Source organism: Camponotus floridanus, unplaced genomic scaffold (assembly GCF_003227725.1).
Source record: "Camponotus floridanus strain SB8 unplaced genomic scaffold, Cflo_v7.5 scaffold9, whole genome shotgun sequence".
Taxonomy (NCBI): Eukaryota; Metazoa; Arthropoda; class Insecta; order Hymenoptera; family Formicidae; genus Camponotus; species Camponotus floridanus.
This window is the reverse complement of record NW_020229860.1, coordinates 322,398-350,132: the sequence shown is the minus strand read 5'-3', so window position 1 is coordinate 350,132 and position 27,735 is coordinate 322,398. Positions and strand designations below refer to the sequence as shown.

The window sequence follows — 27,735 nt, the reverse complement described above, 5'->3', positions numbered from 1 at the left end:
TGTCTCGTGTATTTTTATTTTAATTTCATAAAGAACATTTCAAACTTTATCAATAAAAGATAAGACAAGTGTAGATTATAATAAATTCCGATCAACCGTTAAATAAATTTAAAAAGAGAAAGAAAGCTTTGCAGAAAGAGTTGCTTTCTTTCTAACGTAAAAATTGAAAAGAGATAGAAATTCTACGCTTTCTCTTTCTAACACTCGCGTCGCTTATCTATCACGATAGAGATAGAGAGTTCACAGTCTTTCTATTTATTACGTTTATGGACAATTATAACCTGTCTCGTTTCAAATATCTCAACGAATTATCCGTAAACTGTCTTCCTCGTTTCGCGACGAACATTACTTCGAGTCATTACATATCACGTGTCAAACGATCGTTAATAGATTTGCATGTGTTTCACAACTCGAATCAGTCACAAAGAAATACGAGAAAAATATTCTCGGAATAATAACAGTCATATCGCGCAAAAAACTGGCGTTAGGTATGTATGTACATTATACATCCGCTTTCTCAAATGACTAACACATGTTTTTTTTTGCATCTGCATCATTTAAATTTTGTACGCGAATTTCAAAGTATATCATTTATAACCAAATCGTGCTTTCATATGATAAGAAAAATGCAATTCCTCTTTATTTGTAGCAAATGCAAAGATACTTTCATTCGAAGCGAAAAAACAAGCGATCTCTTGTCACCGAAATATTTTCCTCGTAGAGATGAAGTCTGTCAAACGCGAGGATCTAAGATAGAGATGAACAACGGGAGAAAGACGTGATACGTTATCAACTCAGTTTTTTAAAATTAACGTTTGGATGCGCGAAAAATGCGGTATAGGTCCTTAATAATATAGTAACGATGGGAATCGGCAAGAAGAAAAGGAGAAAAAGAAAGACGTAAGAGCAAAGATGAGCAATCGGGCGTGATTCAGCGGTCGGCGATGCACGGAGCCGAAAGCAACTTGATCGAGAGTGGCCGGGGCCTCGTACGGCTTTTAATTCCGGGAATTCATATTTCGCCAATCGAGCCTTCGTCTTGCCTGGCGAGGCCCGACCCTCGGCATCACCCGTCATTTCGTTTCGTTTACATCGACGACGATGGCTAGATCGCTTCGATAAACCGATATTATTACGCGCATCGCGATAAAATTATATCGCGAGCGAGAAACTAATTGAATGCGATCGATTTCGCGCCGAAATAATTGTCTAGATATCCGTGATAATAAGTGTATTATTAAAAAAGTGTATTATTATAAAGTGTATTATTAAAAAAGTTGCAGAAAGAAATATATACAAAAATAAAAAAAAAATACAAGTGCAGTATGGATAGTGTAAAGGAAGAAGAATCCATGAAATTACGAAATTTTTGGAATAATTAAGTACGACGCGAAGAAGGACGAATCGATCTCGACTTGCCAAATGCTTATACGTGTGTAGGTATGTGTTAATTTGAGTTTAATCCAGGCAGAAAATGTCGAAAGTCTCTTGTTAAATTTTGTGGTTTCGCTCGGGAAGGTCCAACTTCTCGATCGATGAGTCAGCCTATGAAACTTGCTTGGCGATGATCAACAGTGAGAATTATCCTCTTCAATAGATTACACCTGATGAAAAAAATGGCAACAACAAATTACGAAATTGCGAGAGAAAGGCGCAAGTTCTATCGTCGAGGAATGAATCAAGACATCGTGTCGTCTGAATCATCCGACTCAAGATCGAACTTGGAATCGGAATCAAGATCGAAACAGCACGATAATAAAAAATCTTTGAGCTGCAAACAAACTTGTTTAGCGCATAAAACGGATAATACCGAAGTCGTAAGATGTGTAATCGTATCCGAAAGCAACGAAGAAAATAACTCCAACAATGAAGATGCGGATCGCTCGGAGTCTGAACGAATCATGGTGCCATCCGGTGAATATCTAATCGACGCTGAAATAATGATGAGCTGCTCTTAAAGTCATTGTATCACGATCGAGCGAGAAATACGTCTCGATTATTTCGGATTCATCTTTCAGATCCATCCGAGTGGAATTCCAGTCACATAGCCTCGTGGATCTCGTGGTGCAGCCGGACATTCTCTTTGAGACCGATTGCTGCAATACTTCCGCCGACCGGAAAGGAATTGCTAAAACTGTCCCTGCGAGATTGGCAGAAGATCGGCAGCGGGACGGAGGGTCGCATCCTGGCGCGACACTTGGGCTACCTTCACCTACAAGCGACCGGCGTACACACTCCCGATTTATTGCAAGAGAACGAGAGCAGTGTTGGTGAGTCGAGTTCGATAGATAATAAATTCAAAATGATACGCATTGATAGACGAGTCTTTTATTATCGATTATGTTAGTATAACACAGGAAGTAGTGTATGAAAATATTAATTAATGTGTAGAGAGAGAGAGAGAGAAAAAAGGAAGAAGGATATATCACACCAAACTCCTAGATTTCTTAAATTTCCTAAAGGAAAAAATAACTTAATCAAAGTGATTTGAAAGATAAGTATCAAAGAAAAATTACAAAAAAGGCAAAAAAACCACAAGCATTGGTGGACGATGAAATCTGATTTGCATTGTCCACCAATGCTTGTGGTTTTTTTACCTTTTTTATAATTTTTCTTTGATTCTTAAATTTCCTATTTTTCAACAATTAAGGGCTAAAGTTTTTTAGAGTTGATATGAAATGACTTTTAATTATCTTATTCATTAGAAGCTCATAGTTTACTTTTTTATATGATAAATTGGTTTTTATGAGTTTTTATAAATGTTTGTTTTCCTTTTCAATTAATTATATGTAATCTAAATTAATAAATTGGTTTAAAAAAAATTTTAAATAATATTAAAATTATAACATAATTTGGTAAGAAGCTATGGCAAATATCTCTAGGTAAAATTTTCATTTTCAACTTGCAGCTAAGAGTTAGAACTCCAAATAACACATTAATTAATAAATCATTAATTTTTCAATTAGTCTTCAAAACATTATAAAGTACCGAGACTATGTAACACATTTTCCTCTTATCGACAGTAAATTTTTCACGCCTACGTTTGCTCGTTGCATGATAAATAAATCTAAATGATCGACGGTAAAGCTTGGAAAAGTTAATAGAGGTCTTGGAACCTGTCAGGATTGGATGGAGAGTGACCGGAAAAGGCTAACCGTTCCCCAAGGACCGATTCTGGTCCGACTCGAGCTTATCTAAGAGCTTTAACGATGGCTGCGATCTATTACAGATAAACGCGGTCCAGTAGAAAAGTAAATACCGATATCATCGAGTGTGTGGATAGTTTCGTCGGAAATTTTCTTCACGTCGCGTAACCCAAAAGGAAAAAGCAAACTTTTTGAAATAAAAGTACGTCCATGCATTTTCTCGATATAAAATTGAGGCGATTGAAAAAGAAAATATCCCGATATATTAAAAAAATAAAAAGAATGTAGAGAGAAAAAAAAGAGAGTTTAATAAGAATAAAGGCCAAATTTCTTCAATTTATACGAAAATACATCTCGGTGAGTAAAATATTTTATAACAAAAATATTAAAATTATCTGTATAATGATGATGATAAATGTATTCCGATATTTTTCGATATAGAATTGATCTCGACTGTGCGATGACATAAATGAGGAAGCTATGAAAAAATGAAGAAATTTCCTTTTGTCTTCTTCTCTTTTACTTGCTTCTCTTTTTCGGAGCACAGATTTTTCGAGCACCGCCTCTTTGGATGCGAAAGAAGAAAAGCGAAAAGTGAGAGGTAGCAGGAGTCGTGGCAGCGTAAGCCTCAGAGATATATCGTCCGTTTGAATAACGTTGCAGCTTTCTCTCTCTCTCTTTCTTCCTGCCTCTCTTTCTCTTTCTCTCTCTCGTTCTCGGTGTATGTACGTTGCCCCATCTCACCCCGGGAGCAGCCGTTTATTAAACGAATCAGTGTTATCGCGGTGAGAGAGTCCTCATGAATAAACCATCGAGTGTTTAGGGTAGCGGAAAGGTGGTGCCACGAGGGGTTACGAGCTTGCCGCGACCCCGCGCTTTTACCCCTCTTTCTACCCTCCTCCTTTTGGGGGCAAGCTCTAACGGGCTTGGGGGGGTGGTAAGCTCACCGCGGGGCGCGACTATATTGTTTTCGTGATGAGCGGCAAACATTCTCGGGATCTTCAACGTATACGGGATAATTTTACGCATCGTGTATCTCCGTCATATATCGCTGCATTTATTTCGTCTCGCGACACGTTCGACATTTACGGGACGCACACTTTGCTTTACATATAATTTCAATGTATCTTTGAATGTGAATCCGTTCGCACTTGTTCTTCGAACTCTCTGTATGTCATTTAATATAACGGTTAATATGTTAAAATGAAATTTTATGCATATCTCGTTCTCGTATATTTCATCGGATTTTGTACGAATAATATATGAGCGATGTATATTAAAAGCTGACAGACTCTTTACTTTATGATATTTTTTTATTTATCGTCATAATTTCTCGTAGAAACAGATATTAACATGATATTTATTTAACTGTATATGCACATAGAACAAACTTGAATTTCTTAACGTATTTCCACACATATCTTGTTCTATTTTTATAAATTAATCTAAATGCAATTTAGCTTGATTTATCAAGGTAACATTGAAAACATAAATATATATTATTGACTCAGTACAGATATTAATATCATTATTAAATACTAAGCAATGCGAATTTATTATTTGATATAAATTGTTATTAATTTATTATATATTATACTATCATAACACATAAACATTGAGCAATAACTTTAATAGGTTTTTCTTAAAAAAGTGCACGTAATTATTTAAATTATTATTATTATTTTTGCAAAAATAATAGGCTGATACGAACATGAAAAGAATCAATAAGGAAATCGACAAAGAAATTTTTATTTAAAGAATTTAGATAATTGATGCTTGTATCTCTTCAGCCACAAATATATTGTGAATGATTATGGAGAGTAAATGTTGAAAAACGTCATTTATATTAAAAATATTTGACATTTACATTCTTAAAGAAAAAGAAATTTATTTTATCACCTGTTTTTCTTTTCATATAATACAAAAACAGATGATAAAATAATTTTTGTTTTTAAATAGGTAACTATAGATAACAACACAGTGAAAAAAGATTTATGTTTTAGCTAATCTGTTTATACTCGTGTCGACCTATGATTTTTGTACTTGTTTTTTCAATATAACGAGCTTCTTTATCTAAATTTATTTTTTTCTATTTTATTATTTCGATATTAAGGAGAAAAAGAGAGGTGAGGAATCTGTAATTAATATTTTTATTTATATCTATAATAAAAACATCAGATAGACTATATATAATATAAAATGTATATATAAATTTACAGAAATGAGACTTAAAAAAACAATTATTTAAGCGAGCGCTTGAAACAATTATTCGCAAAGGGAAGGAAAGAAAAATTCAAACGAATTTATATACAACTATTTTTATTTGCGCACGTACACGAGATATCGAGAGGATATTGTAAATTTCAGAAGAAAGAACGAAAGAAATGGAAGAGCTACCGGTAAGTACTTTAAGCTCGGTATGTCAGAAGAGAGGGGATGTAAAGGTATTCCGTTCACTTGCCGAGACCACGAGTGGGAGGGAGGGGTGCGAAGGGCTGAAATAACCAGGAGCAAAGGTCGCTCAGTCGCTCTCTGTCCACTGACTGGCGAGTTTTATTCCGAATGCGTCAACGTCCTGTCATCGATTCGATTCGCCGACAATCGATTTACTCGCTTATTTGCGTGATCATTGCGTCATCGAAATTAGTGAAATGGATGTCGATTCATCCTTAATCTGTATCTCGTTTTTTCGCGAGACGTCGTGGCGAATACACTGTGACTCATGTAAAAAAATTATTCGTGTTGTATGTGATCGCTCGACAGTAAGCTTTTATGAAATTAATTTCCATATCGTTTCACTAGTATACGAAAAAAATCATGGTGTTATACATGTTCTTCTTTTTCAAACTCAAGAGGAAGATGTGAAAAATTACGACAAACAAACGTTTTGAAAACAGCGAGATCAATCAATTCACATTAATCGAACGGAACGGATTTTTTGGATGCCTCGAAGATGATGGAATTGTCATTTATTGGTTTTCGAAAGCGCCGTTTATATGGCACAGGCGATTAGGCTGAAACATCACATTTGGCGCGTAATGTGGAGAATTCAGACGCATCCGCTACATCTTCAGCAGGACACCAGATTGCATCCTTCAGCCGCTGCAATTCTTTACAACGGTAAATTCAGGAAAATTGAAGATTAATCGCGCGAGTGAAATTAAAATGCTGAGAAGATACTTATCGCGCACTCCTCATCACTTGTGCATATATTTATATTCAAAATATATATGTAAATACGAACATGTATACGTGTATATATATATGTATAGCATTCTTAGGTCAAGTGGCATCAACATTACTTTGAATTTAAGCGAGACTTAAATATGTGTCTATCTTTGTCTCTCTTTCTACATAAATAAAGGCAGACACATATTTGTTGCAATTGAGCCTCAGATATATTTTAGAAAAGTGATATGCATAAGGACAAATGCAAAATATCTATTCTGACGCGATATATTAGATTATTAAAATAATTATGTCGCCTTTTCGTAATCGAGTCCGAATTGACAATCTCAATTAAATAATTCTTGATTTCGTTACAGATTTTTTTAAAATAATGACTAACAATAAAAATATCTGTAGATGAATGGTAATAAAGAAAAAGATGAAGAGAAATGAAAATTTATGCGTCGAATGAGAATGAGAAGGCAAATGTGCTGGAGGAAGCTGACAACCATCGCTCTTTTCTCTTTTTTTCTCTCAACAACTCGACCTCGAGATTCGAGTACTTTGGAGCTTGGTGCATGCGTGTTTCGTTTTTCTGTTCATAGAGAGGTTCAGCCTCCTACAACGAACTTGCTCGCTGATTGGATCGACGGCTGGAGCCGGCAGCTCGGGGGCGGTCGGAGGCGGACAGGTCCAGCTCTGGCAATTCCTGCTGGAACTACTCTCGGATACGTCCAACGCGTCCTGTATCGCGTGGGAGGGCTCGAACGGGGAATTTAAGCTCACCGATCCGGACGAAGTCGCGCGTCGATGGGGCGAGCGCAAGAGCAAGCCGAATATGAATTACGATAAACTGTCACGCGCGTTAAGGTAATTCGATAAGCGAGTATCGTATGTTCGCCGATTTACATAACGACGGAGAATCGTGTGCGCAATCATTGTTTGCTTCTCCTTCACTCTTTCTAGATCTAGATTTTTATCTTTTCATCACATACATCATACAAATCCTTCATGTAGACTTGTAAATTTAAAATATATTGAAATGCCATACATGTAGCACACATTGTTAAGAGAAAACAATGCATTATTTTGCAGATATTATTACGACAAGAATATAATGACGAAAGTTCACGGTAAACGTTACGCTTACAAGTTCGATTTTCATGGTTTGATGATGGCTTGTCAGTCACAAGCCGGCATTATGACGTTGGAGGCATCAACATCGTCGCGTTTGACAAACAGCAACTGTCATCCTCATCACCAAGCTCATCGTACTCATCGCTTATATCCAGTGGGGCCGTCGCCTGCTCAACACTCTGTACAATCCTCGTCCTTACAATCGGGATCAACACCGTCCACGCAACAACTACCGCCGCCACCACCAGCACCACCGCCACCGCAACCACCACCACCACCACCGCCACCCCCGTCATCGCTACCACATTATTGTTGGCCGTATCACCGATGTTCGCCTCCGACATAACATAGTCTGCAATCGCTAGGCATGTGCAGTTACTTTGACTGACTATTAGTGTCAATTTCAATGGACGATGATTCGCGCTCATTCCATTTATTTCATCCGTCTCTCTTTTTTTTGATCATAGATTGATCATAGATTGCAATATATCATTGATATTTGAATAGATAGACGGAGCATTATCTATCGATTAAGACGAAGAGGGAGGCTTTGATATTCGCGGGGAGACTCTATGAACTTCGGTTAAATTCGGTTATTCCCGATAATGATTGGTTAATAATTCATTGAAATCAAAGTTCAGCTCATATGTATTGTGCGAAGTTGTGTTGTGACTAATGTCATATTATTTTTAAATTTATATATATTATTTAATATTATTATATTTTCATATTATTTTTATATTTAGCGACATTAGCGATTTTCTCTAAATAAACACTGTTTAAACATTTCTGTGAAGATCTAGTTGAGAATCGATGATGTCAATTAAATCGTCATGTAATGTCAAATTGTGCCGAATATAGTCGAACGTTGATGGAATTAACCGAAATTCATGCACTCTCCCCTTACTGCATTTATCAGTTATCCCTCTCAATGCAATATATCATTGCCGACTTTTGAAATGAAAGAAACATTGTCAAAGTTTGTGACTTTTAAATGAAAAATTAAGTACATTAAAATGTTGCACAGCAAATCTCTTGTTTTATTTCAAAATCGGCAATATGTGTATGAGTGTATTGCAATCTATGTTCAAATGATTTAATAGCTTTTTTTATATCAAGTAATTTATAGCAAACAATTTATTATTTATATTTATATTTTTCACTTAAAAATCCTAAAACTTTCCTGGATGAATTATACATAATAACAATTTTAATGATATTGAAACCATAATAATTTCATAAACGCGAGTGCAAAATATTTTTAATTTTTAAATGTTGCAAAAGTATAAAATATATCCTATTACTGTTTCATGACTTACCAAATATATGGCTAATTGGATTTATTAATTATAATACTTTAATAGAAGCGTATTCGCAAATGTATATTTTGTAAACACGACTTTCTATCCAGTAAATATATAATATATAATGTAGAAATAATATTTACTAGTATGTATATATAAACCAATCTAAAAATGAACACTTTTATTAACATGCTGTAATTATTAATTATTTAATTGTATTTTTTAATCTGAGTAAAAACTACATTTTTCTTTATATCAATTAAATTCTCGTGATTTACATTATATTCTTAAATAATATTTTAATGGCTAATATATTACTATTGTCGGCAAGATATTAAATATATTAATTAATCTTGCATTGTCTTGTTATATTTTATCATACGATATACATGTCAAATTTTTTTACCAATCGTCGATAACAATGTGTTGCAATTATATATATATATATATGTTCATAGATGTCCTTCTATGCCAACATATTGACCGATCGATAAAAGCGTCACCATCGAAATGATGCGGTGAACGACGCATGCTCAAAATTCAACGCATGAAATTCCTCTTCTCTTCCTTGGGAAAGGTAAATGTATCCACGCTGAGTATTAACGCGATTAAAATCCATTTATTGTGACAAGATCGTTATACACTTTGCATTAAAAGACATGAAAATGTGATCTTTGGAGTAAAAATAATAATATTCTGTAATTATTTCTAGGTCCTCGGCTTCTTAAAACATGTCTGATGTGGAAAAGTAAGTGTATTTTAGAATGTTCACAATACCGCTTATTTATTTTTTATTGTGTTGGGATTAATTTTAATAAATTAATAAGTTCACGGATATATAGAAATATATAAACTTGTGAGAAGCATTCGATATAAGAATTCAGCAAATAGTAAATATAAATACATTTTGCACCTATATGTAATGATGGATAGTATAGGTTAAGTTGCATGGAAATACTTGTATATACAAGTTTCAAAGAAATTTATAATTTATAGTTTTAATGAATTATAAATTCAATATTCATTATTTTAAAAAAATGTACCTTTAAATTTTAGTAAAAGAAATTGATACGATTGATTTTTTACTTTGAAATAAACTTTAAGTTAATTTAAGTTTGATTTATAAAAAATTTTATCACTAATATATTTAATGTTAAAAGTTCTTTGCAAAAAATAATTAATTAAAATAATTTTCACTATTAAAAATTATAAGTATATAAAAATTGTTCCTAAAATATTCTATATTTTTGAAAGAGTTATTGTAATTAAAAGAACGTGGTTAGTGTATGATAGGAGATAATAAATCAATTTAATATACAAATAAATTAACTAAAATAATAGTATTCTTACTTACTATCTTTAACAAAATTATTTTTTTTTTACAGCGATGATGTGCCATCTGCGATGGCAGCAGGTGGCAGTATGGATGTTAATACTGCACTACAAGAAGTATTGAAAAACTCTCTCATTCATGATGGTGTTGTACATGGTCTTCATGAAGCTGCCAAGGCATTAGACAAGTAAGATTCAAAAGAAAAATATATAATTTTAATAAACTGTTTTTTTTCTTTAGACAAATTTAATTGTTTAATATATTTTAATATGCCTTTCTGTTAATGCATAAAACAATATTACAATAAGTTATATAATATTAAATATCATTAGTAAATTAGTAAATGTTTTATATTGCAGAAGACAAGCCATGCTTTGTATCTTGGCTGATAATTGTGATGAACCAATGTACAAAAAATTGGTTCAAGCATTATGCAATGAGCATCAAATTCCACTGATAAAGGTAGACAATAACAAAAAGTTAGGAGAATGGGCTGGATTATGTAAAATTGATAGTGCAGGCAAAGCTCGTAAGGTAGTCGGTTGCTCGTGTGTCGTCATAAAGGTAAGTTATTGTTAAAAATTTCATTTTATTTATTTTTTTTTATTAAATGTGTAATATAATCGTGACACTTAAAAGTGCATATTAAAAAGAGAAACTATAAAAATATGATGATATGTTTGGCTCCCTCTACTGAGCAGAACCCGTATAATAAACAGACCATGCTGTGCATACGCCATACTGATATATCTTTATTACACTTTTTTCTATTATATTATATTGTTACTCCATTATCAAATATACAAATATTACTCGCAGGATTTTGGAGAAGACACACCAGCAAAGGATGTCCTAATGGAATATCTGAAACAAAGTGCTGTACATTAAAAATCTTTTAATAAAATATTTGACACAAATTAATACAAATATGATATATTTGTTTCTGAAATTTTAATATCTTTAATCTTAATAATTTTATTAAGATATGTGCATATATAATCATGAGTAAAAAAAGCTAGAATTTTTGATAAGTTTTGAAATGTGCAAAAAGTTATTAAGTTCATAAAAAAAACGTAAATACAATCTTTATGTTTACAACTATAAAATAAGATGCTGAGATTGAAAAAAAAGCAGTAATACATAGTCAAATATGTGTATTGATGAATACACATTCTTAATCTATCAATGATCCAATCATTATTATTTAGCTTTTCTTACAAATCTTCTTATGTTCTTCCCAATCTTTTATTTGACATTGTCTGCAAAAAGAATTAAGATTGTCATTTTTAAACGCATGTTTTGGGAAATATATCTTCAGAGCATTTCCTCGACATACCTACTACAATACCAGACTTCTTTACATTTAGAGCATCGTTTCTTAGACACTTCTTGACATAATGAACATCTTTTCAACTCTATGCGATCTAATTTTTCCAAATCATAGCCATCACTTAAAATTTGCGCAGCATCTTTAATATAGTTTTTATCTGTTGTAAATAGATATTTAGACTGATGTCTAGCCAATTTTTTCCATTTTTTATGATACTTTTCCAAAATCGACGATTTTATCTATATAATATTTTGTACATTTATAATTTTTTGTGTGATATATTATTAATTGTTAATCGAAACAAAAAAATAACATAAAGATAAAAGAGAATGATGTTATACCTGTGGTATTACTTCAACGTGAATCGCGCAATTTGCATTAGAAGATGGCATTGCAGTTATATTTAAATAAGATAACCATCTCTTAAGCTCTATTAAAGGAGCGATTTGATCTAGTAATTCTTCATGTAAATATTTCTGTAACTGAAGTGTAAAGAATCCTATTTCAAATTATGTATTATATGCATTGGTGATAAATGGATAAAATTAATACCTTAGATAGCTGAGACAACCTATGCTCTGTAATCTCATAATATGGAGAGCACTTTGGATTGAGAAGTAATTCTCTCAGACCAAACCATACTTGGCCTTCTCTCTTATTAATTTTTCCCACTTCATTTGCTTTAACTTTTTTCCAGCTGGCATCATACATTAGCGTTTCACCTGTATAAAGATTAATGTTAATATTTTAATAACATTTCAAATATTTTGATTATTCTTACTAACGTGTAATCGTGTATGTTGTAATCTCATAGAAACAGAAGAAATATTACCATCCTCGTCTTGCTTCTTCCACGGTTGAGTTTCTATTAATTGCACAAATAAGTAAGGAATATCGTGTGTGGTTAGCATACGCGAAACAGCACAAAGAGGTAAGCTGTCCAAAAATTCTATTAAATAGTAAAGAATGGAGATACATCGCATTCCAATGTCAAATTCAAATACCTTCAGTTTCTCCAATATTTCTTCAAGACAAGAGCTGCCGATAAAAAAATATGCGATATTAATAATAGAATTCTATACACATTTAATAAAAAATTTTATATATATTATATATTTTGATACTTTACTTGGGATCTTTGATTTCGAATCTTTCATAGATCTCGACGGTTTTCTCATCGAAAAGTACTCTTACATGCTCGACAGCATAATCGATAAGATCAATCACCATATCATCTATCGTTTCCGCGCTTTCGCAGTGAAATAATATATTCTCTAATAACGAAATTACGATGATTTCATGATAAAGTACGCTAAACATCATAAACGTGTTTTGCGGTTCGCCATTGAGATCAATTAAAAGCGGGAACGCTTTATGTTTCCAAATATCGATTTGTATAGCTTCGTATATGAGAATAGGAACCTAAAATGGAGCGATTTATGATTTATATTAATTGATATTAATTGATATTGCTAACAAAAATTGCGTCTAATTCATATATTTATGCTGTTATCGCTTGTAGCTTACTTTTTTTAACGAGATAAACCATTCCATAACACTTTCTTCGCGCAATCCTGTTATCTCGAGTACACTTTGCTGGTTTAATAATGTCAGTTTCTTATGGAAATCCAACCAGCTAAAATATATTTCTGCGTCTTTATATCAATTTCTAAACATGTAATACTAAGTAATTATAAGAAACATATAAAAATGTATACTTTTTTGTGCCGATGTCATCCAAGATCGAAACGTTCAAACTTTGCACGTAAGCTTCGATTTCCCATGGCGGTACTATATATTCCATATGATCTGCCATACTTTCCAAAACTCTTTTAGAATTGTTTCGAATAACCCTTATAATCTAAGATTGCCATTTACTGTGATAAATAAATCTAAAATACTCTGTATCCCTGACGACAAGTGTGTATATTTAATCGATAAATGCACACTATTCATGTATTTAAATAAATACAGATATTATGAAAAATGTAAATTTTTAATCTAGATTTCATTTAAATAATCTAAATTTAAAAATTTGTATAAATACTATCTGTATAAATAATTATATATATTTCATAATTTTGCAATTTTATTATCTCGCTTCTCGTGTTATTGATCATTTTATTTATAATTCGCAATTATAATATAGAATTCTATCTTTAAATCTATCGAAAATTTGAATTCGCGCTTAGCAGAGATTTTAATTTTATTTAGAGCAAAGAGATTCGCATGGAATCCATTCTCAACAAAGATTCAAAAAGTCCGCTTGTTAGCGGAGATTCAAACCCATTTAGTGAAGATTCAAACCTGCCTAAGGGAAATTCGAACTTATCAACCGGGGACTTCAAAGAATGCACGTTGACCTGTCATAATCGCTGTCATAACCTATGCGTGTTCAAACTTTAAAAGTAATAGGGTATAATAAAATGTATAAATGTGCCGTATAACTTATTAGAATTGGATTTGGATTTTGCTAGCAGAGGAGGAGAAACCAAATAAAATAAGATTTTTATATAAGGGGTAAAGAGTAAGATTTATGGCGAAGACTGGCGAAGACGTTGCGATTAGATAACACTCGCCTGTATTAATTAAGGCAATATGCCTCGCACAAAAGTAGCATGGCAATAGCACAATTTGACAGGATGGGTGCCGTCCTTGTGCGTCCTGCAAATCGCCCGACAAACTTATAGCGGGATGGCGAAGGTGAGGGAAAGCAGGGTTAGCTTGGTAACTGATCCCTGCCCCATCAAACCTCGTAAGATCGGCCCGCAGAACGTGGTGATTCGTCTGAGACAGAGGGAGACGATAGGCTGCCCCTTTCCGGGCACGCATGTACATAGCGCGAGGCAGTTCTATCAAAATGTCTTTCCCAACTTTACCGTGATGAACGTGGAGAAACCGCCGTGTTTCCTCCGTAAGTTCAGCCCGGACGGGAAGTACTTAGTGGCGTTTAGCGCGGATCAAATGTCTATCGAGGTATACCAATATTGCGGGGCCTCGGCTGCCGCGGACTTGTTGGCCGATTGTGAAGGCGAATATATCGGCAACAAGAACGACGACTGTAGCTTTCACATACGAAATAATATCTTCACACGATTCTTCAAGGTACTTACGCTGTACTAATCCACCTTGGTGTATACGTCTGTATTTGCAGATTATAAAGATTAAGAAAAAAAAAAAGAAAGAACCGCTGAAATTGGTGTACCAGCATAAGCATATTTGTAGGTAAAATGGATTATAAATGTAGTACAAAGCAACCAACAATTGAACAGAGAATGCAGTCTTTTCACAGACGACGCGCGGTATGTGATTGTGGGTTCAGCTGCTCATATCCCTGACGAATTGAGACCACATTTTTATCAGGTAATCATAACGAGCAACAGTTTTTACTTTGCAATAAAGAAAAACTTTTTAAATTTAATATAAATTTTATTCCTTCAAGATTTACTCCAATAACGAGGCGTTGACTCCGAATCCTCGGTCTCCACTTGAAGATTATAGCTTGCACCTTGTCGATTTACGTGGTGGAAAGTTATGTGACACTAGACATTTTCAAGTTGACAAAATTTATTTGTCGCATAATCAAGGTATTATATCAATTGATATCTCGACAGATTTTTGTGATTAATTACATGTTTGTAATTATAAAAGAATATAAAGAAAATCAAAGTTTTCTTGTCATGATAATATTCATAATATTTATTGCTTTTTTATATTAAATTAAAGATGCTTAACAAATGTCATTTAAATGATTAAAATTATGTTAAACTTTTAGAATAAATCTTTTTCTTTTTCTATATGTAGGTCTTTATTTATACAAAGATATATTAGCAGTCTTATCGGTGCAACATCAAACTATACATATCTTTCAAATCCTGGATGGCATGTTTATAAATGTCAGGACGATAGGAAGGTATTAAGTGTAAATATATTAGCCAAAATTATAATTTATATTATAAATATTTTAAATTATAAATAATTTATAATGTAATATATGATAACATATATAAATAGATGATGTTCTGATAATATAAATGATTTGTTTTAAGGTTTTGTATGGAAGATGATGCATATTTAGTTACAAGCGCTTTTCCTGGAATCAATTGCAGACCATTTAAAGACATTGCGATAAATAGTCTTAAACATAGGTTATTAGTATATTTATACAAACGAGCAAAATATATCAGCAACGAAACAAAAGATCCATATGAATTGAGAAGATTTTATCAATATTTTGACCAGGTATTATATTCACAAAAAAATGTTTTTATATTATTTTAAAAGTTTATCGTTAATCAGTAATTATCAAGTAATTAATTGAATAAAATATTCTAGCTAAATGCACTACGTATGTGGAAAATGCAATTGTTGGATACAAATCATATCTTGGTAAGATATGCGAGCGAAGAAGTAGCGACTCTGCAAGCAAACGAACCAAATGCACAGCCTGCGCTATTGGTAGTTTATGACATGGTTACGGCAAAGATTTTGGCGGCATATGACAATGCATCGACTCAACTATTAACTCTATTTGAAAATTTTAGTGATTTTTTCAGAAATGCCAGGATGAGCACGGATTGCCAATATATGTGTTCGCCATCTAATAATATATATGCCAGGTACAACATCCTTGGATATCTTATAAATCAATGTATATATACGTGCGTACAGATATACATGTATTAGATATACAGATATACATGTATACATGTATTGTTTAAAATTATTTAACTATGTTTCCTCTTTTCAGATTGTTACAACAAAGGTTCAAACAAACGATAATAAGCGCTAGATACGGTGGTATTACCGAAGCCACGAAAAGGCTACTCGCTCAATTGCCAATATGCGCTCAGTCTTACTCCAGTTCTCCGTATCTCGATTTGTCATTATTTTGCTACGATGATAAATGGGTGTCTATGATGGAACGCCCTAAAGCATGCGGAGAACATCCAATACGGTACAAACATTTTTTTACGACTCATTTTTAATATTTCCGCGATAGACAATTATTAATAAAATTATCTGATTGTGCTGTGACTTGTTCTTTCTTTTTTATAGCTTCTATGCCCGCGATTCGGGTCTCTTAAAATTTAGAATGTATGCCGGTATGTTAGGACGTACAACACCAACGGCCGCAAGACGATTGGTCGCATTCACGTTCCATCCGACAGATCCGTTCGCAATTTCAGTCCAACGTTCTAATGCAGATTATATCGTCAGTTTTCATGTCAGGCATATTTGAAGCATTTCTTTTCTTTGACATGTGTACATTTGGATGTAATGTCAATAAGATTTTTCATTCATAATATGAAAAGAAAGACAAGAAAAGAGATTGTTGTTGCTAAAGTACAAAACAGATCATATATTTCAAATAAAAATATTATCACAACCATGTGATTATCAGAGTCCGGATCTTGGTGCCGTTTTCTCCACTCCAAGTACATGCTGGCGGCCGAGCGCCGCGAAAAGCAATACCGTCTATGCCGGTCTAGTAATGGTAGCAACCACACAGCATGCATGTCCAAAAGATGTCCAGAAGGTATCCAGAAGATATCTTTGGGCGATTAGACATCTTCAGGATGTCTTGTTAATGTCTTTTGAACACAATAGAAGTCTTTTGAACAAATAAGATGCTATATGGAAAAGAGGGCACCGTCCCGTAGAAAAAGAAAATATAATAATTTATTATTTTATATTTTATATTATTTATATATATATATACAATATATATATATATATATATATATATATATATATTATTTTATCATATTATTTTGTATATTATGTATAATATAAACATATTATACATAAATTTAAATAAACATATATTTGTAGAAAAAGAAAATTAATAATTTATTATTTTATATTTTATATAATATATATATTATTTTATCATATTATTTTGTATATTATAATATAAACATATTGTACATAAACTTAAACATATTATACATAAATTTAAATAAACATATATTCTATGTTAATATATATATATTTTTTTTTTCTACGCGATGGTGCCCTTTTTGCTATCATCACCTAGACCAGCATAAACGGTACTTTTCGCGGCGCTCGACATGCTAGCGGCATCCACTTGGAGTTGAGAAAACGGTACCAAGATCCGAACTCTGGTGATTATACAAAGCTGCATTGGATTCAAAGACTTTGCTATTTACGGCTAGCATGTAAGATGTATAATGCAATGTGTATAATATACACCTAATTTTAATACAATTAGGAATTGAAAGTTTGGAACTATAAAAGATGTGAAGTATGTTTTGTAAAATTAATTCTACAACTATAAAAAAATCGTACTATTATTCTTAAAAAGAAATAAGAAATATTCTTATCTTTTCAAAAAATGAGAAAGACATATAGAAATTACAGGCGAAAGAATCTATTATATTAATAATATCGTTTAAAATATTTCCAAGTTAGATAAAAAATAAAAACATTAATGAAAATGTTAATGAGTAATATCTTTGAATTTCCTGAAAAAAAGAGGAGCTGAAACTTTGATTAAAAGAAATTATGCAAAACTTAAAAGTATAAATTTCTAATTGGCCGTTCGCGTTGAATCTTTTCGAATAAAATGCAATTCTTGTTCAACATATTTTAATATTCTCTTCCTTACATTTACTAAAAAATATTTTACACGATTTATATTTTCTTCCTTCGAAAGATCAAAATAGATAAAATTGAATAGCGATTAGAAAAAAGAAATACCTACAAGATTTTAAATTTTGCTATGCATGTGCAATCCGCTGTCACAATTCCTTACACATTCCCATTTAAAAATTATACAGATAAAAATTTTAAATATGAGATATTCTACAAATTAATATAAGTTTGATAAATATATTGCAAGAGATAATAATTCATGACGCATTTAAAGGAATAATAATCTTCAAATATTAGGAAAAGAATTTGAAACAGAGCAGGGCAAGAAATAATTCGCGAAAGCATTTATTTTCCATCTATTTTCGTTTTTGTGTATATTTCTCTTTAATTTTACACATATTCTTGTAATAAACAAAAAATAATCAATTATGATACATTTCTTGATATATACACATATGGTGCAATATTGTTTTATACGACAAAGTAAATTGTACATCGATTGTATGTTGCCGCGAGTGAAAAAATGCGTTTTCTATTTATTTCTATCTATTTCTTAACATCGTGAAAAACTTTTATCGTAAAAAAATTACATAAAGAAAGAAATAGAGCATCCACAGTACTATCTATATCTGCATGTGCGAAAAATCGAGAAATTAATCGGGATGTTTGAGATATAAACGTCAAATAATATGTTTTATCTAATACGGAAGAATATTACTCTCTAAAATTCTGCGTTTGACTAAGGATTAAATTAGCGCGAACGTTCTATCGGGCTTCAGATGATTCATCGATTCTTCGTCGCCTCGGTCGTTTTGCATCGCCATTTTTTCGACCAATGCAGGATTTGCCTGCATCATTCGAAATAACATTTCCGCGGACACGCTGTAATCGAGATACTTTATGTTAATACAGGCTTACGAGCATTATAATTAATTGTAATCATTTACTCGAGAATTAATGACACACAAAATTTCTCGAATGTTTTTTTCAATATATTACATTCTTTGCGTTTAAATTCGGTGTCACTCGTAGTAATTTTACAATAATTTACGTAATAAAATAACATATAAATAATCTTAAAAAATTATCAAATAAGATAATTTTTAATTAATTTTTTAATTATTATTTGAGCTAATTTATATTGTAATAAATTACATCATAAAAAGTTGTAGTTGCATAATGCAAAAGTATTAGTTTTCGCATAATTTGCGCTAAAAGTTACAAAATTATTTTCAAGAAAATTGTTAGTAAGTGGAATTGAGATCTCACATTTTACTCGAGATGTTGTCTACTACTTATATTTTATTAGACTCAGGCTTGGTTGCACCAACATTATTTTAACTTTAAGTGAAACTTAAATATATGTATGTCTTTATTTAGAAAAAAAGATAAAGATAGACATATATTTCAATCTCGCTTAAAGTTGAAATAACGTTGGTGCAATCGAGTCTCACAGAGCCCGGAGCTTACTTACCCACGCGGGAAATTTCTCAGAACGGGCAACAGAATCCTCTCGCGCCCACGAAGATCCGGGATCCTTTCTGCCGGACTTTCTCTCTTCCCGAACCCGATCGCTGTAGAGATGTATTCTGGTTTGAAGCCGCGGATTTCTCTCAGCTTCATTCGATGTTTAAAGAAACGAGGATAATTGCGTCCCTTTGATGCCGTTGCGATGAAGGACCCCGCCACGAAGAGCAACGTGATCGCTAATATCACTCGCATGATTTCCTGGCGCAAAAAGAAAGATTCATCAGACGCAATAATGAAAATGTTTATCGACAATATAATTACGCATATTGCTTAAGGACGATTCTTTCGCTTTCGGAAGCCTGTATGTATCGTCGTTGATGTTTATTATAATTAATTGACCGATACACATGGCTCACAATATAAACTTCTTACGAGATTTCACGAGACATTGAAGCATTTAAATCGATCTGCGCAGACAATTGTATTGCACAGATATAATTTATACTTACATGCAATATGAGATAGAAATTTATTTTATTAAAATATAATAAAATAATATAATTTTATATAAATATATAAATATTATAATATTTATATATTTTGAATCTAATTTCTAAAGGAAGCAAATTCTGTTAGTATTAGTAGCGAAGTGACAACTTCTATTTTCGCTTTCAATATTATAAATAAAAATACTCGAAAATTTATATACATATAAATTATTTATAATAAAAATATTATATATTTTTTGTAACTTTGGATTAAAATATTTTTAAATTTTCACAAAAAATATTTTTTATTCATTTTATAATATATTTTTTTAAATATAATTTTCAAAATAATGATTTAAATCGATTAGAGAGAGAGACACTTGCTCTTAAACAAATTCAATTATTTTAATAAATTTAAAATATAAAGAGATGTCATCGAATGCGGCATATTGTGTGTTGTGTGTCCCACGTAACAAAAAATAAAAGTCTAAAAAAACCAATGTTTCTAATCATATTTGTATATTTTTTTCAGGTAATCGAGATGAATTTTTGTGATACGCGCTGATCAAAGATCGCGCGCGAGACCAGAGATTTTTCGAATATTTTTCGATAGGAAGAACGTCGACTTGATCCACGTACGCATACGAGCTGAGAACTGGGCTCAGACACGATTTCGCGTCGTTTTGTACGCGTATGCGAAGCCGCCGACATCGGCGTCACGACCGCCGGCGGCGTTGTCATCCCCGTCGTCGCCCCCATTGTCACTGGACCGTATTTTTCTTTAATTTCTTAAAGTTCCTGACCGATCGATATTTTATGGTCCCATTGAAATTCCTGTTGATGAAATAGCCGCAATTGCGGACGCGCGGATGGCTCTTAGAATGCAAAAGGGTATTTGAAAGCGTATACATTCTTGGGAATGGAGGATATAAAGAGACGCCGAAACCGCCGTCGCCGCTATTGCCGCCATGTATATCGCCTTCGTCATCTAGCCGCCGATGCGTATGCGAAATTTCCCCGCAATACGATAGTATACGCAGTGGGCGATGTTTCCCCTAAGGACATCATTTCGTAATGATACATGCCACGCCTACGCTTTTATCTAATTTACATTGTAAGCTCTGTGCATTTCTTCAAATGTATACATTAGATTTGACCGATAAATTAAAACAGAGTAGAAGACATTAAAATTAAATTAAATACAAATTAATTTTCTAAATGGCTAAATTAAAGCTTCAATTTGCAAATTAGCAGGAAGGTGGAAAAACGTGAATGACAAGAAAATAATAAGAAAAAAATTACGCAATTATTTTTTTTTATTCATTATATGAAATGCATATATAACGTCTATATAAGAATATAATAGTACAAGATAAATTTATATAATACACGATATTAGATTACAATTTTCATATCAGTTGCATCATTTTGTCATTTTAATTAGAGAATGATCTAATACGACGACAGGTATCTCCTTAAGAATCAGAGAACGTGGAATGCCAGAATATTTCACGAAAAGCTCCAAAAAATGGATATTGGCAATTGCTTCAGTTTCTATATCACTTCCTGCTTTTGTGCTAAAAGATAAAATATTTTTATTAATATTATTACATCCGTATCGAGATTGATAAAGTTATTCTTACCTTTCCATGGTAACAAATGATAGGATATACATACAAAGATATTTTACATAACGATTTATTACAGAAACGTGAAATTGACAAAGAATTGTTTGTATTCCTATCGCAAATACTACAGCGTCAATGGGATCTTGATATTTCTTACTTAAAAGACTTGCTGCAATAAATAAATAAAATATATATATATATATATATATATATATATATATATAAATGTTTAATTATAATATATAATTTTATTATAGAATATCTAATAATATATATATTGTCGAATTAATGTATAATAAAAAATGATAAATTTACCTGTATTTTTACAGTAATATAATTTATTCAATTGCGATGCTGTAAACAAGAAGATAATAAGAGCTATATTATCTATTTTTGGTGATTTGATATAAACTTTATTATGCGGATCACTGATGCCAGCCCAGTCCAATCGCACACTCAGTTCGTGAAGCAATTCGCTTTTTTCTGGTTCAGTTTTATTATTGCTATCTTTTCTCGCTATTTCGCACAAGACGGCTCTGTAAAGAATAACGATTGTAAAAAAAGAAGTAAAATTGAATTAGTCTTTTTTACATACGCATTTAATGTTTGAAGTGCCGCTTCCATATGTTTTGCTTCAAATTTGCAAGCGGTATTTAGCTCGTAAGCAATTTTTTTCCTAAGCAATTGATAGTGACCTATTTTCAATGTCCATTCAAGCGCCGGTAACCATAATTTATTATTGCTTATAGTATTGTGAAGTTTTGTAATGTTACCTAAGGTATATATATATAGTTAAAGTTTACTAAATAATATTCATTAGTTATTTTTCTCATACATCTCAAATTTTTACCCTTGGCACTGTCTAAAGAACTCAGAGTAGCTTCACAATCTTCCAACAGAGACATCCACGTTTTGTTCCGTAAACTCTTTTCTATATAATGAACCAAACTTTCTAGTTCCACGACAATAAAGAAAGAAATAAGTTTATCCAGTCCTGATAATCCCGGCGTACCTATCGTTTCTAATATCACAGAGAAGACTTTGTAATTTAAAACTTCAATTTGTGTTTTAATATCGTACCATGCTAGAGAATGTTCTATATACACAGTGGTTCTAAAAAAATATAAAAGGATTAAAAAGGCAATAATTATTTAATATAAGCATGAAATCTAAATAAATATAACATTATACCGGGGTTCGGTAATACGGATGATCTCCCTAGCGAGTCTACCCATGAAGGTCAAGGAATTATTATCTGTTGAAAATGCATGTTTATCTTCTTGAAACTGTCTCCATGATTTTCCTAATACCGAGGAGGAGCCTCTACGTTCTTCTTCAACCGCGTTATTTATAATATATGTAATCTAAAATTTGTATTATATACATATATGTATATACAGGGTGTCTGGAAAATCGCTCGCAGTAATTCGGGAAGTGATTCGGGACCCAAAAAGAAGGAAAAAAGACTATATCATAGGTCCGAAAATAAGTCGTTTCCGAGTTATAACCACTTTTATGTTTAAAAAATCGTAATTTACAGTCCGCTTAGCATTCCTCTTTTTTAAAGTTTTTTTAAATTTAAATTTTTTTAATTTGAATTTAAATTTAAATTCAAATTTAAAAATTTAAATTTAAATTTGAAAATTTGAATTTAAATTTAAAAATTTGAATTTAAATTTAAAAATTTGAATTTAAATTTTTAAATTTCAAATTTAAATTTGAATTTTTAAATTTGAATTTAAATTTAAATTCAAATTTTCAAATTTCAAATTTAAATTTGAATTTTTAAATTCAAATTTTTAAAATTTAAATTTAAATTCAAATTTAAAAATTCAAATTTAAATTCAAATTTAAAAATTTAAATTTAAATTTGAAATTTAAAAATTTAAATTCAAATTTTTAAATTTAAATTTAAATTTTTAAATTTAAATTCAAATTTTCAAATTTAAATTTGAATTTTTAAATTTGAATTTAAATTTTTAAATTTGAATTTAAATTTAAATTCAAATTTAAAAAATTTAAATTTAAAAAAACTTTAAAAAAGAGGAATGCTAAGCAGACTATAAATTACGATTTTTTTAACATAAAAGTGGTTATAACTCGGAAACGACTTATTTTCGGACCTATGATATAGTCTTTTTTCCTTCTTTTTCCCGAATCACTTCCCGAAGTACTGCGAGCGATTTTCCGGACATCCTGTACACACACACACACACACACAAAATAAAAAATTTATACGAGTGTGTGTGTACATATGCATATGTAAAAATTTATTATGTGTTCAAGTTATTATATATTAAAATTATATATAATATTCTTACTTCTTCATGCCATATTTTTAAGCTATTTATGTTAATATAATCCTGAATATATTGAAAAGATTTTCTGTATCCGTCCATAATTGAGGATAAATTATGTAATTTTTGTAAAAGAGATGCCTAGAAAAAAATATTTGGCAAGTTTATAATATTATAAATTAAATTTTTTTTTATTTATTAAAATTTACCTTGGATTTTTGATCAAAATTGAGACCATTGTGTAAAGCTAAAGTGACCTTTTTAACAAGTTCTTGACGTATACCATCCTCTAAGAGACGATGCGAATCGACCCTCAAAACTCCCAAAGAAACACTTCTCAGTGATAAAACGCCGTTTGTAAAAACTGACACAGCGTATGTTAATTTTGCCATCTATAAAAATATTAGCACGTGTATTTGTTTCTAAATTAAGGAGACTCATTAATCAAATATACTTGTAATCTCTCTGCCAATTGTGCATAATCCTTGAGTTTATCTTTGGGTAGTTTAGTTGGAATTTCTTTAAATGCATTCGTTTCAAGATGTACTATCTCTGCTAATAAGCCAAACACAGTTTCAGGTATAATTTGCAAAACACGTCTAGCATATCCTTCGAGTTCTCGGCTATAATATTGGGACACCGAAGATAAATCTGCACTTCGTGCTTGGTTTACTCTAAGTAACGGAGTTTCCAATGCCGATGCCATCTAAAATAATATAATATATAAATTTGTACATATAAGTATAAATTTGTATATATAAGTATAAATTTGTATATATAAGTATAAATTTGTATATATATATATATATATATATATATATATATATATATATATATTTCCCCTATAATTTTTAATAGTATATATTTACTTTCAGAAAGAGAGCTTTTAACTTGATGACAGTTGGTGGATTTTCCTTTATACTTTCTTGCATTACATCAATAAAGGATTCCATTATATTCCACGCATAACAACAATCTGTTACAATATTCAAACTTATCATGATATCTTCAGATATACTACCCGTACGCAACATATTGCGTAAAGTCTCGCGTGTATCGCCCAAATATTGCGAAATATGTAGATTATTTTCTAATTGATGAAATTCTGAAAACATAAATATATTATATTGACATACATTACATTTATATTGATCTCTTTGATAGATATATGTTAATTGAGCTTCTTTACCCTGAACTTGTTCTAATGCTTGCAATAATTGTACTATCTTCCTCCCATCTTCTTGTTTTAATGAATCAATATGTTTACTTATTTCCATAAACCATGTATAAAGATTCTGATTTTTATCAATACCATCTAGAGGTTTAGCACCTCCAAAAATTTGTACAAGATCAGTTATACGTTCAACGCATATTCCTTTATCTTTCAACCACTTGGCTTCTTTTCCAAGTAATAACTAATATATAAAATAAAAAATTTAATATTGTATTATATATAATTTATATTAATAATTAATTATATATAATTCTTAATTTGTATAAGCAATAAATATATAAGTTGACAAATGATGATGACAAATAATTTTAAACATACATCTTTATACATCTGTTTAACATCTTGTTCAATTTGGGCAGTGCTCAATAATAATCGAAGACACTTTACTGTGGTATATTTGCCCTCGGTTATAACCAACTGACGCAAAGTACGTGAACGTTTTGAATCTTCTAATGCTATAGTTGGTGTAGCTGTGTGCAAAAGAATCCAGTGTAATGTAACATTACACTCCCTTACTAACTTGACTAAAGAACCTGTTGCATTTTCATCCAATGTGCCTGCCAATTGTACTTCTTCAGTCTCTTGTAACAATTTCTGGAATATTTTTTCTATGAAGCAAATAAGAAGAGATTCTAAGAGACTAAACGAGAGAATATAAATCTATCCTTTTATAATCCTTTTATAATCCAGGAATATTGTATAAAATATCTTTTTAATATATAAAAGTATTGTAATGATTTTCATTACAATATAAAAAGAGACAAAAAAAAAAACAAATATATCATTAACTCTAAAAGAAAAATTGGCAAATTTTTATATTTTTTCACATAAAAGTTATTTTTACAATATATTACACATGTTTATTTCAAAATGTATAATCACTTTTAAACTTGTGAAATTTTTACTTACATCCATTCTCACTCCATATTTTTGCGCAATTCCCTTCATATTTGAATTCTCAAGTGTATTATTCAATGCTGTTCGTGCAGCTTTATATGGAGACCACCAATCACATAGATTAATCACTGTTCCCATATAAATACTAATTACCCAATTGTCAGGAAAGAATCTGTCCACTATTTCTCTCATAATGGCAGTTTGTGTATGTAATATAGTTGGTTTAAAAGACAAAATTATGACTAACATTGATGCTTGTGCAGCTACAGCGGTACTACGATGTTCTGGATGCGGAAAAGCAAGAGTCTGATTATAAATTTCGTCTGAACGCAGTCGACCAATAACAAGATCTATCAAAAAATCGCGCAAAGCTACTCTCCTGGAAAAATATGTATGTTCAATTGTAATCTGAAAAGATAATTTATTGTCTGTTCTTTTTATATTTATATATTATATATACTTGAAATATTCCTCAGGATAATTAGCTGGTCTTTTAGATAATGTCCTCACATATCCTGTCGAACGAAGAAGCATACAAACATCATCTACTCTAGTTGCAGAAGATCGCTGTGCGTTATATCGATGGTAAGACACAAGTAATCTTTCACGTATTCGACCTTCAAAATGGTAATCAACCAACAGCAACATGACACCATATAAATATACAGCTTCGCACTGCACAGAGATACAATTCTCTTATTTTAATATGTGCATACTAGATATGTTAATATTACAATTTACACAATGTTCTTTTGTGCCAAGTAAAAATTGTTGAGCATTCATAAATGCAAAAAAACATATACCATTAATTGTTTTCCTTCCTCATTGACCATAATAGATTCTATCGATTGATGTATATAAATGCCATCTCCCAACTCATCAATATAAAAATTTAGATCTGTGACATACTTATGTATACTTTCGAAAGCTAAATAAAATCTTGAAAGTATGTCTGAAAAATTATTTCGAAGTTCTTCATCAGTTTCTTGAAGTGTCTAGAAAAAAGTACAGATAATTTTATATTCATATATTTCTTTCTCTAACAATATATATGTAATATGATCTTATAGAAATATTATAGAAAGAATGCTAAGTATTTACCGGATCGTCCTCTATTTTTTGTTCGTAAACACTAGCTGCTTTGAAATATGCAAAATCGATTATGATCGATCCATATTTTTGCACCAATTGTTTCGAATCCAAGCTGATCCATGTAACAAGAAAATAATGTAACAATTATCGCACACGAATATATGTATAATATAGAAATTATTTAAAGGAATATTAATATAAAATTAATATATATCGACAATATATAATTAATTATGCGCTCGAGTTAATGAGTGATGTAATTAATATATTAATTATGTGCTGGAAAATGAAAAAATTATATTTACGATAAATAACTAACCTAAAGACCGGTGGCACGTAATCTTTCAGTCGCATTAATTCAGCTATGATAGCATTTCCACGAGATACCAATCGTAGTAAATTCTGCCCGCAAATATTATTAGTTGCCAAAAAGTCGCCCATTTTTTTAAGTAATTTCAATGACCATTCCTCATCGAAATACTTGTCAACTTTTGACAGGAGTAGTGTTAAGTTACGCTAGGTCGTTGTATATACAATTTAACATTTGACATATCATTATCGTCCGTCGATAATGATTACTCGCCGCTTTCCAT

The 27,735-nt window shown here is 31.3% G+C and overlaps 5 protein-coding genes across 7 annotated transcripts; 3 read left to right on the top strand and 2 right to left on the bottom strand.

Annotated features, from left to right (window-relative positions):
* The first annotated feature begins 329 nt into the window (after nt 1-329).
* LOC105259334 (DNA-binding protein D-ETS-6) lies at nt 330-8,655 on the top strand. Of its 3 annotated transcripts, none has more exons than XM_025414848.1 (7): nt 330-488; nt 650-900; nt 1,278-1,440; nt 1,598-1,914; nt 2,019-2,270; nt 6,920-7,184; nt 7,410-8,655. In XM_025414848.1, the coding sequence occupies exons 4-7, from the start codon at nt 1,608-1,610 to the stop codon at nt 7,795-7,797; spliced, it is 1,212 nt and encodes a 403-aa protein (XP_025270633.1). In that variant the 5' UTR covers nt 330-488; nt 650-900; nt 1,278-1,440; nt 1,598-1,607; the 3' UTR covers nt 7,798-8,655. The 3 variants fall into 3 exon arrangements, with proteins under 3 accessions (XP_025270633.1, XP_025270632.1, XP_025270634.1); XM_025414847.1 differs by having other exon boundaries at nt 1,519-1,914; XM_025414849.1 differs by having other exon boundaries at nt 349-488; nt 722-900; nt 1,278-1,914.
* Nucleotides 8,656-9,259: 604 nt separating this feature from the next.
* LOC105259335 (40S ribosomal protein S12) lies at nt 9,260-11,020 on the top strand. The gene is made up of 5 exons (XM_011271219.3): nt 9,260-9,332; nt 9,468-9,503; nt 10,141-10,275; nt 10,448-10,652; nt 10,908-11,020. The coding sequence occupies exons 2-5, from the start codon at nt 9,487-9,489 to the stop codon at nt 10,974-10,976; spliced, it is 426 nt and encodes a 141-aa protein (XP_011269521.1). The 5' UTR covers nt 9,260-9,332; nt 9,468-9,486; the 3' UTR covers nt 10,977-11,020.
* Nucleotides 11,021-11,080: 60 nt separating this feature from the next.
* Nucleotides 11,081-13,234, bottom strand: LOC105259336 (zinc finger MYND domain-containing protein 10). The gene is made up of 8 exons (XM_011271220.3): nt 13,137-13,234; nt 12,946-13,054; nt 12,548-12,840; nt 12,251-12,456; nt 11,971-12,140; nt 11,760-11,900; nt 11,425-11,657; nt 11,081-11,347 (listed from the first exon to the last, which is right to left on the bottom strand). Exons 1-8 carry the CDS (start codon nt 13,232-13,234, stop codon nt 11,293-11,295), a joined length of 1,305 nt encoding a protein of 434 aa, XP_011269522.1. The 3' UTR covers nt 11,081-11,292.
* Nucleotides 13,235-13,746: 512 nt separating this feature from the next.
* Nucleotides 13,747-17,082, top strand: LOC105259337 (DET1 homolog). Its single transcript, XM_011271221.3, has 8 exons — nt 13,747-14,523; nt 14,644-14,781; nt 14,861-15,005; nt 15,223-15,331; nt 15,468-15,660; nt 15,754-16,037; nt 16,169-16,375; nt 16,477-17,082. Exons 1-8 carry the CDS (start codon nt 14,113-14,115, stop codon nt 16,658-16,660), a joined length of 1,671 nt encoding a protein of 556 aa, XP_011269523.1. The 5' UTR covers nt 13,747-14,112; the 3' UTR covers nt 16,661-17,082.
* A 4,295-nt stretch (nt 17,083-21,377) lies between these two features.
* Nucleotides 21,378-27,729, bottom strand: LOC105259338 (WASH complex subunit 5). Its single transcript, XM_025414808.1, has 17 exons — nt 27,462-27,729; nt 27,152-27,254; nt 26,854-27,045; nt 26,511-26,725; nt 26,063-26,429; nt 25,472-25,747; nt 25,109-25,334; nt 24,789-25,024; nt 24,374-24,625; nt 24,129-24,311; nt 23,944-24,060; nt 22,814-22,986; nt 22,473-22,735; nt 22,218-22,395; nt 21,938-22,158; nt 21,638-21,791; nt 21,378-21,571 (listed from the first exon to the last, which is right to left on the bottom strand). Exons 1-17 carry the CDS (start codon nt 27,581-27,583, stop codon nt 21,418-21,420), a joined length of 3,432 nt encoding a protein of 1,143 aa, XP_025270593.1. The 5' UTR covers nt 27,584-27,729; the 3' UTR covers nt 21,378-21,417.
* Between the last annotated feature and the right edge of the window lie 6 nt (nt 27,730-27,735).

Excerpts from the sequence above, each read along its gene's own strand:
- LOC105259334 (XM_025414848.1), top strand. The coding sequence starts at position 1,608 with ATGAAAAAAATGGCAACAACAAATTACGAAATTGCGAGAGAAAGGCGC. Across the intron at positions 1,915-2,018 it reads ACGAATCATGGTGCCATCCG|ATCCATCCGAGTGGAATTCC; the intron begins GTGAATATCTAA and ends TTCATCTTTCAG. Across the intron at positions 2,271-6,919 it reads AGAGAACGAGAGCAGTGTTG|AGAGGTTCAGCCTCCTACAA; the intron begins GTGAGTCGAGTT and ends TTCTGTTCATAG.
- LOC105259336 (XM_011271220.3), bottom strand. The coding sequence starts at position 13,234 with ATGGCAGATCATATGGAATATATAGTACCGCCATGGGAAATCGAAGCT. Across the intron at positions 12,457-12,547 it reads TTCGAAATCAAAGATCCCAA|CTCTTGTCTTGAAGAAATAT; the intron begins GTAAAGTATCAA and ends TTTTATCGGCAG. Across the intron at positions 11,658-11,759 it reads ACGTTGAAGTAATACCACAG|ATAAAATCGTCGATTTTGGA; the intron begins GTATAACATCAT and ends AATATTATATAG.
- LOC105259338 (XM_025414808.1), bottom strand. The coding sequence starts at position 27,583 with ATGGGCGACTTTTTGGCAACTAATAATATTTGCGGGCAGAATTTACTA. Across the intron at positions 26,726-26,853 it reads AGGAAGGAAAACAATTAATG|TGCGAAGCTGTATATTTATA; the intron begins GTATATGTTTTT and ends ATCTCTGTGCAG. Across the intron at positions 24,626-24,788 it reads TAAAAGCTCTCTTTCTGAAA|ATGGCATCGGCATTGGAAAC; the intron begins GTAAATATATAC and ends ATATTATTTTAG.
- LOC105259337 (XM_011271221.3), top strand. The coding sequence starts at position 14,113 with ATGGCGAAGGTGAGGGAAAGCAGGGTTAGCTTGGTAACTGATCCCTGC. Across the intron at positions 14,524-14,643 it reads TCTTCACACGATTCTTCAAG|GTAAAATGGATTATAAATGT; the intron begins GTACTTACGCTG and ends GCATATTTGTAG. Across the intron at positions 16,376-16,476 it reads TGCGGAGAACATCCAATACG|CTTCTATGCCCGCGATTCGG; the intron begins GTACAAACATTT and ends TCTTTTTTATAG.
- LOC105259335 (XM_011271219.3), top strand. Across the intron at positions 10,276-10,447 it reads GCTGCCAAGGCATTAGACAA|AAGACAAGCCATGCTTTGTA; the intron begins GTAAGATTCAAA and ends TTTATATTGCAG. Across the intron at positions 10,653-10,907 it reads GCTCGTGTGTCGTCATAAAG|GATTTTGGAGAAGACACACC; the intron begins GTAAGTTATTGT and ends TATTACTCGCAG.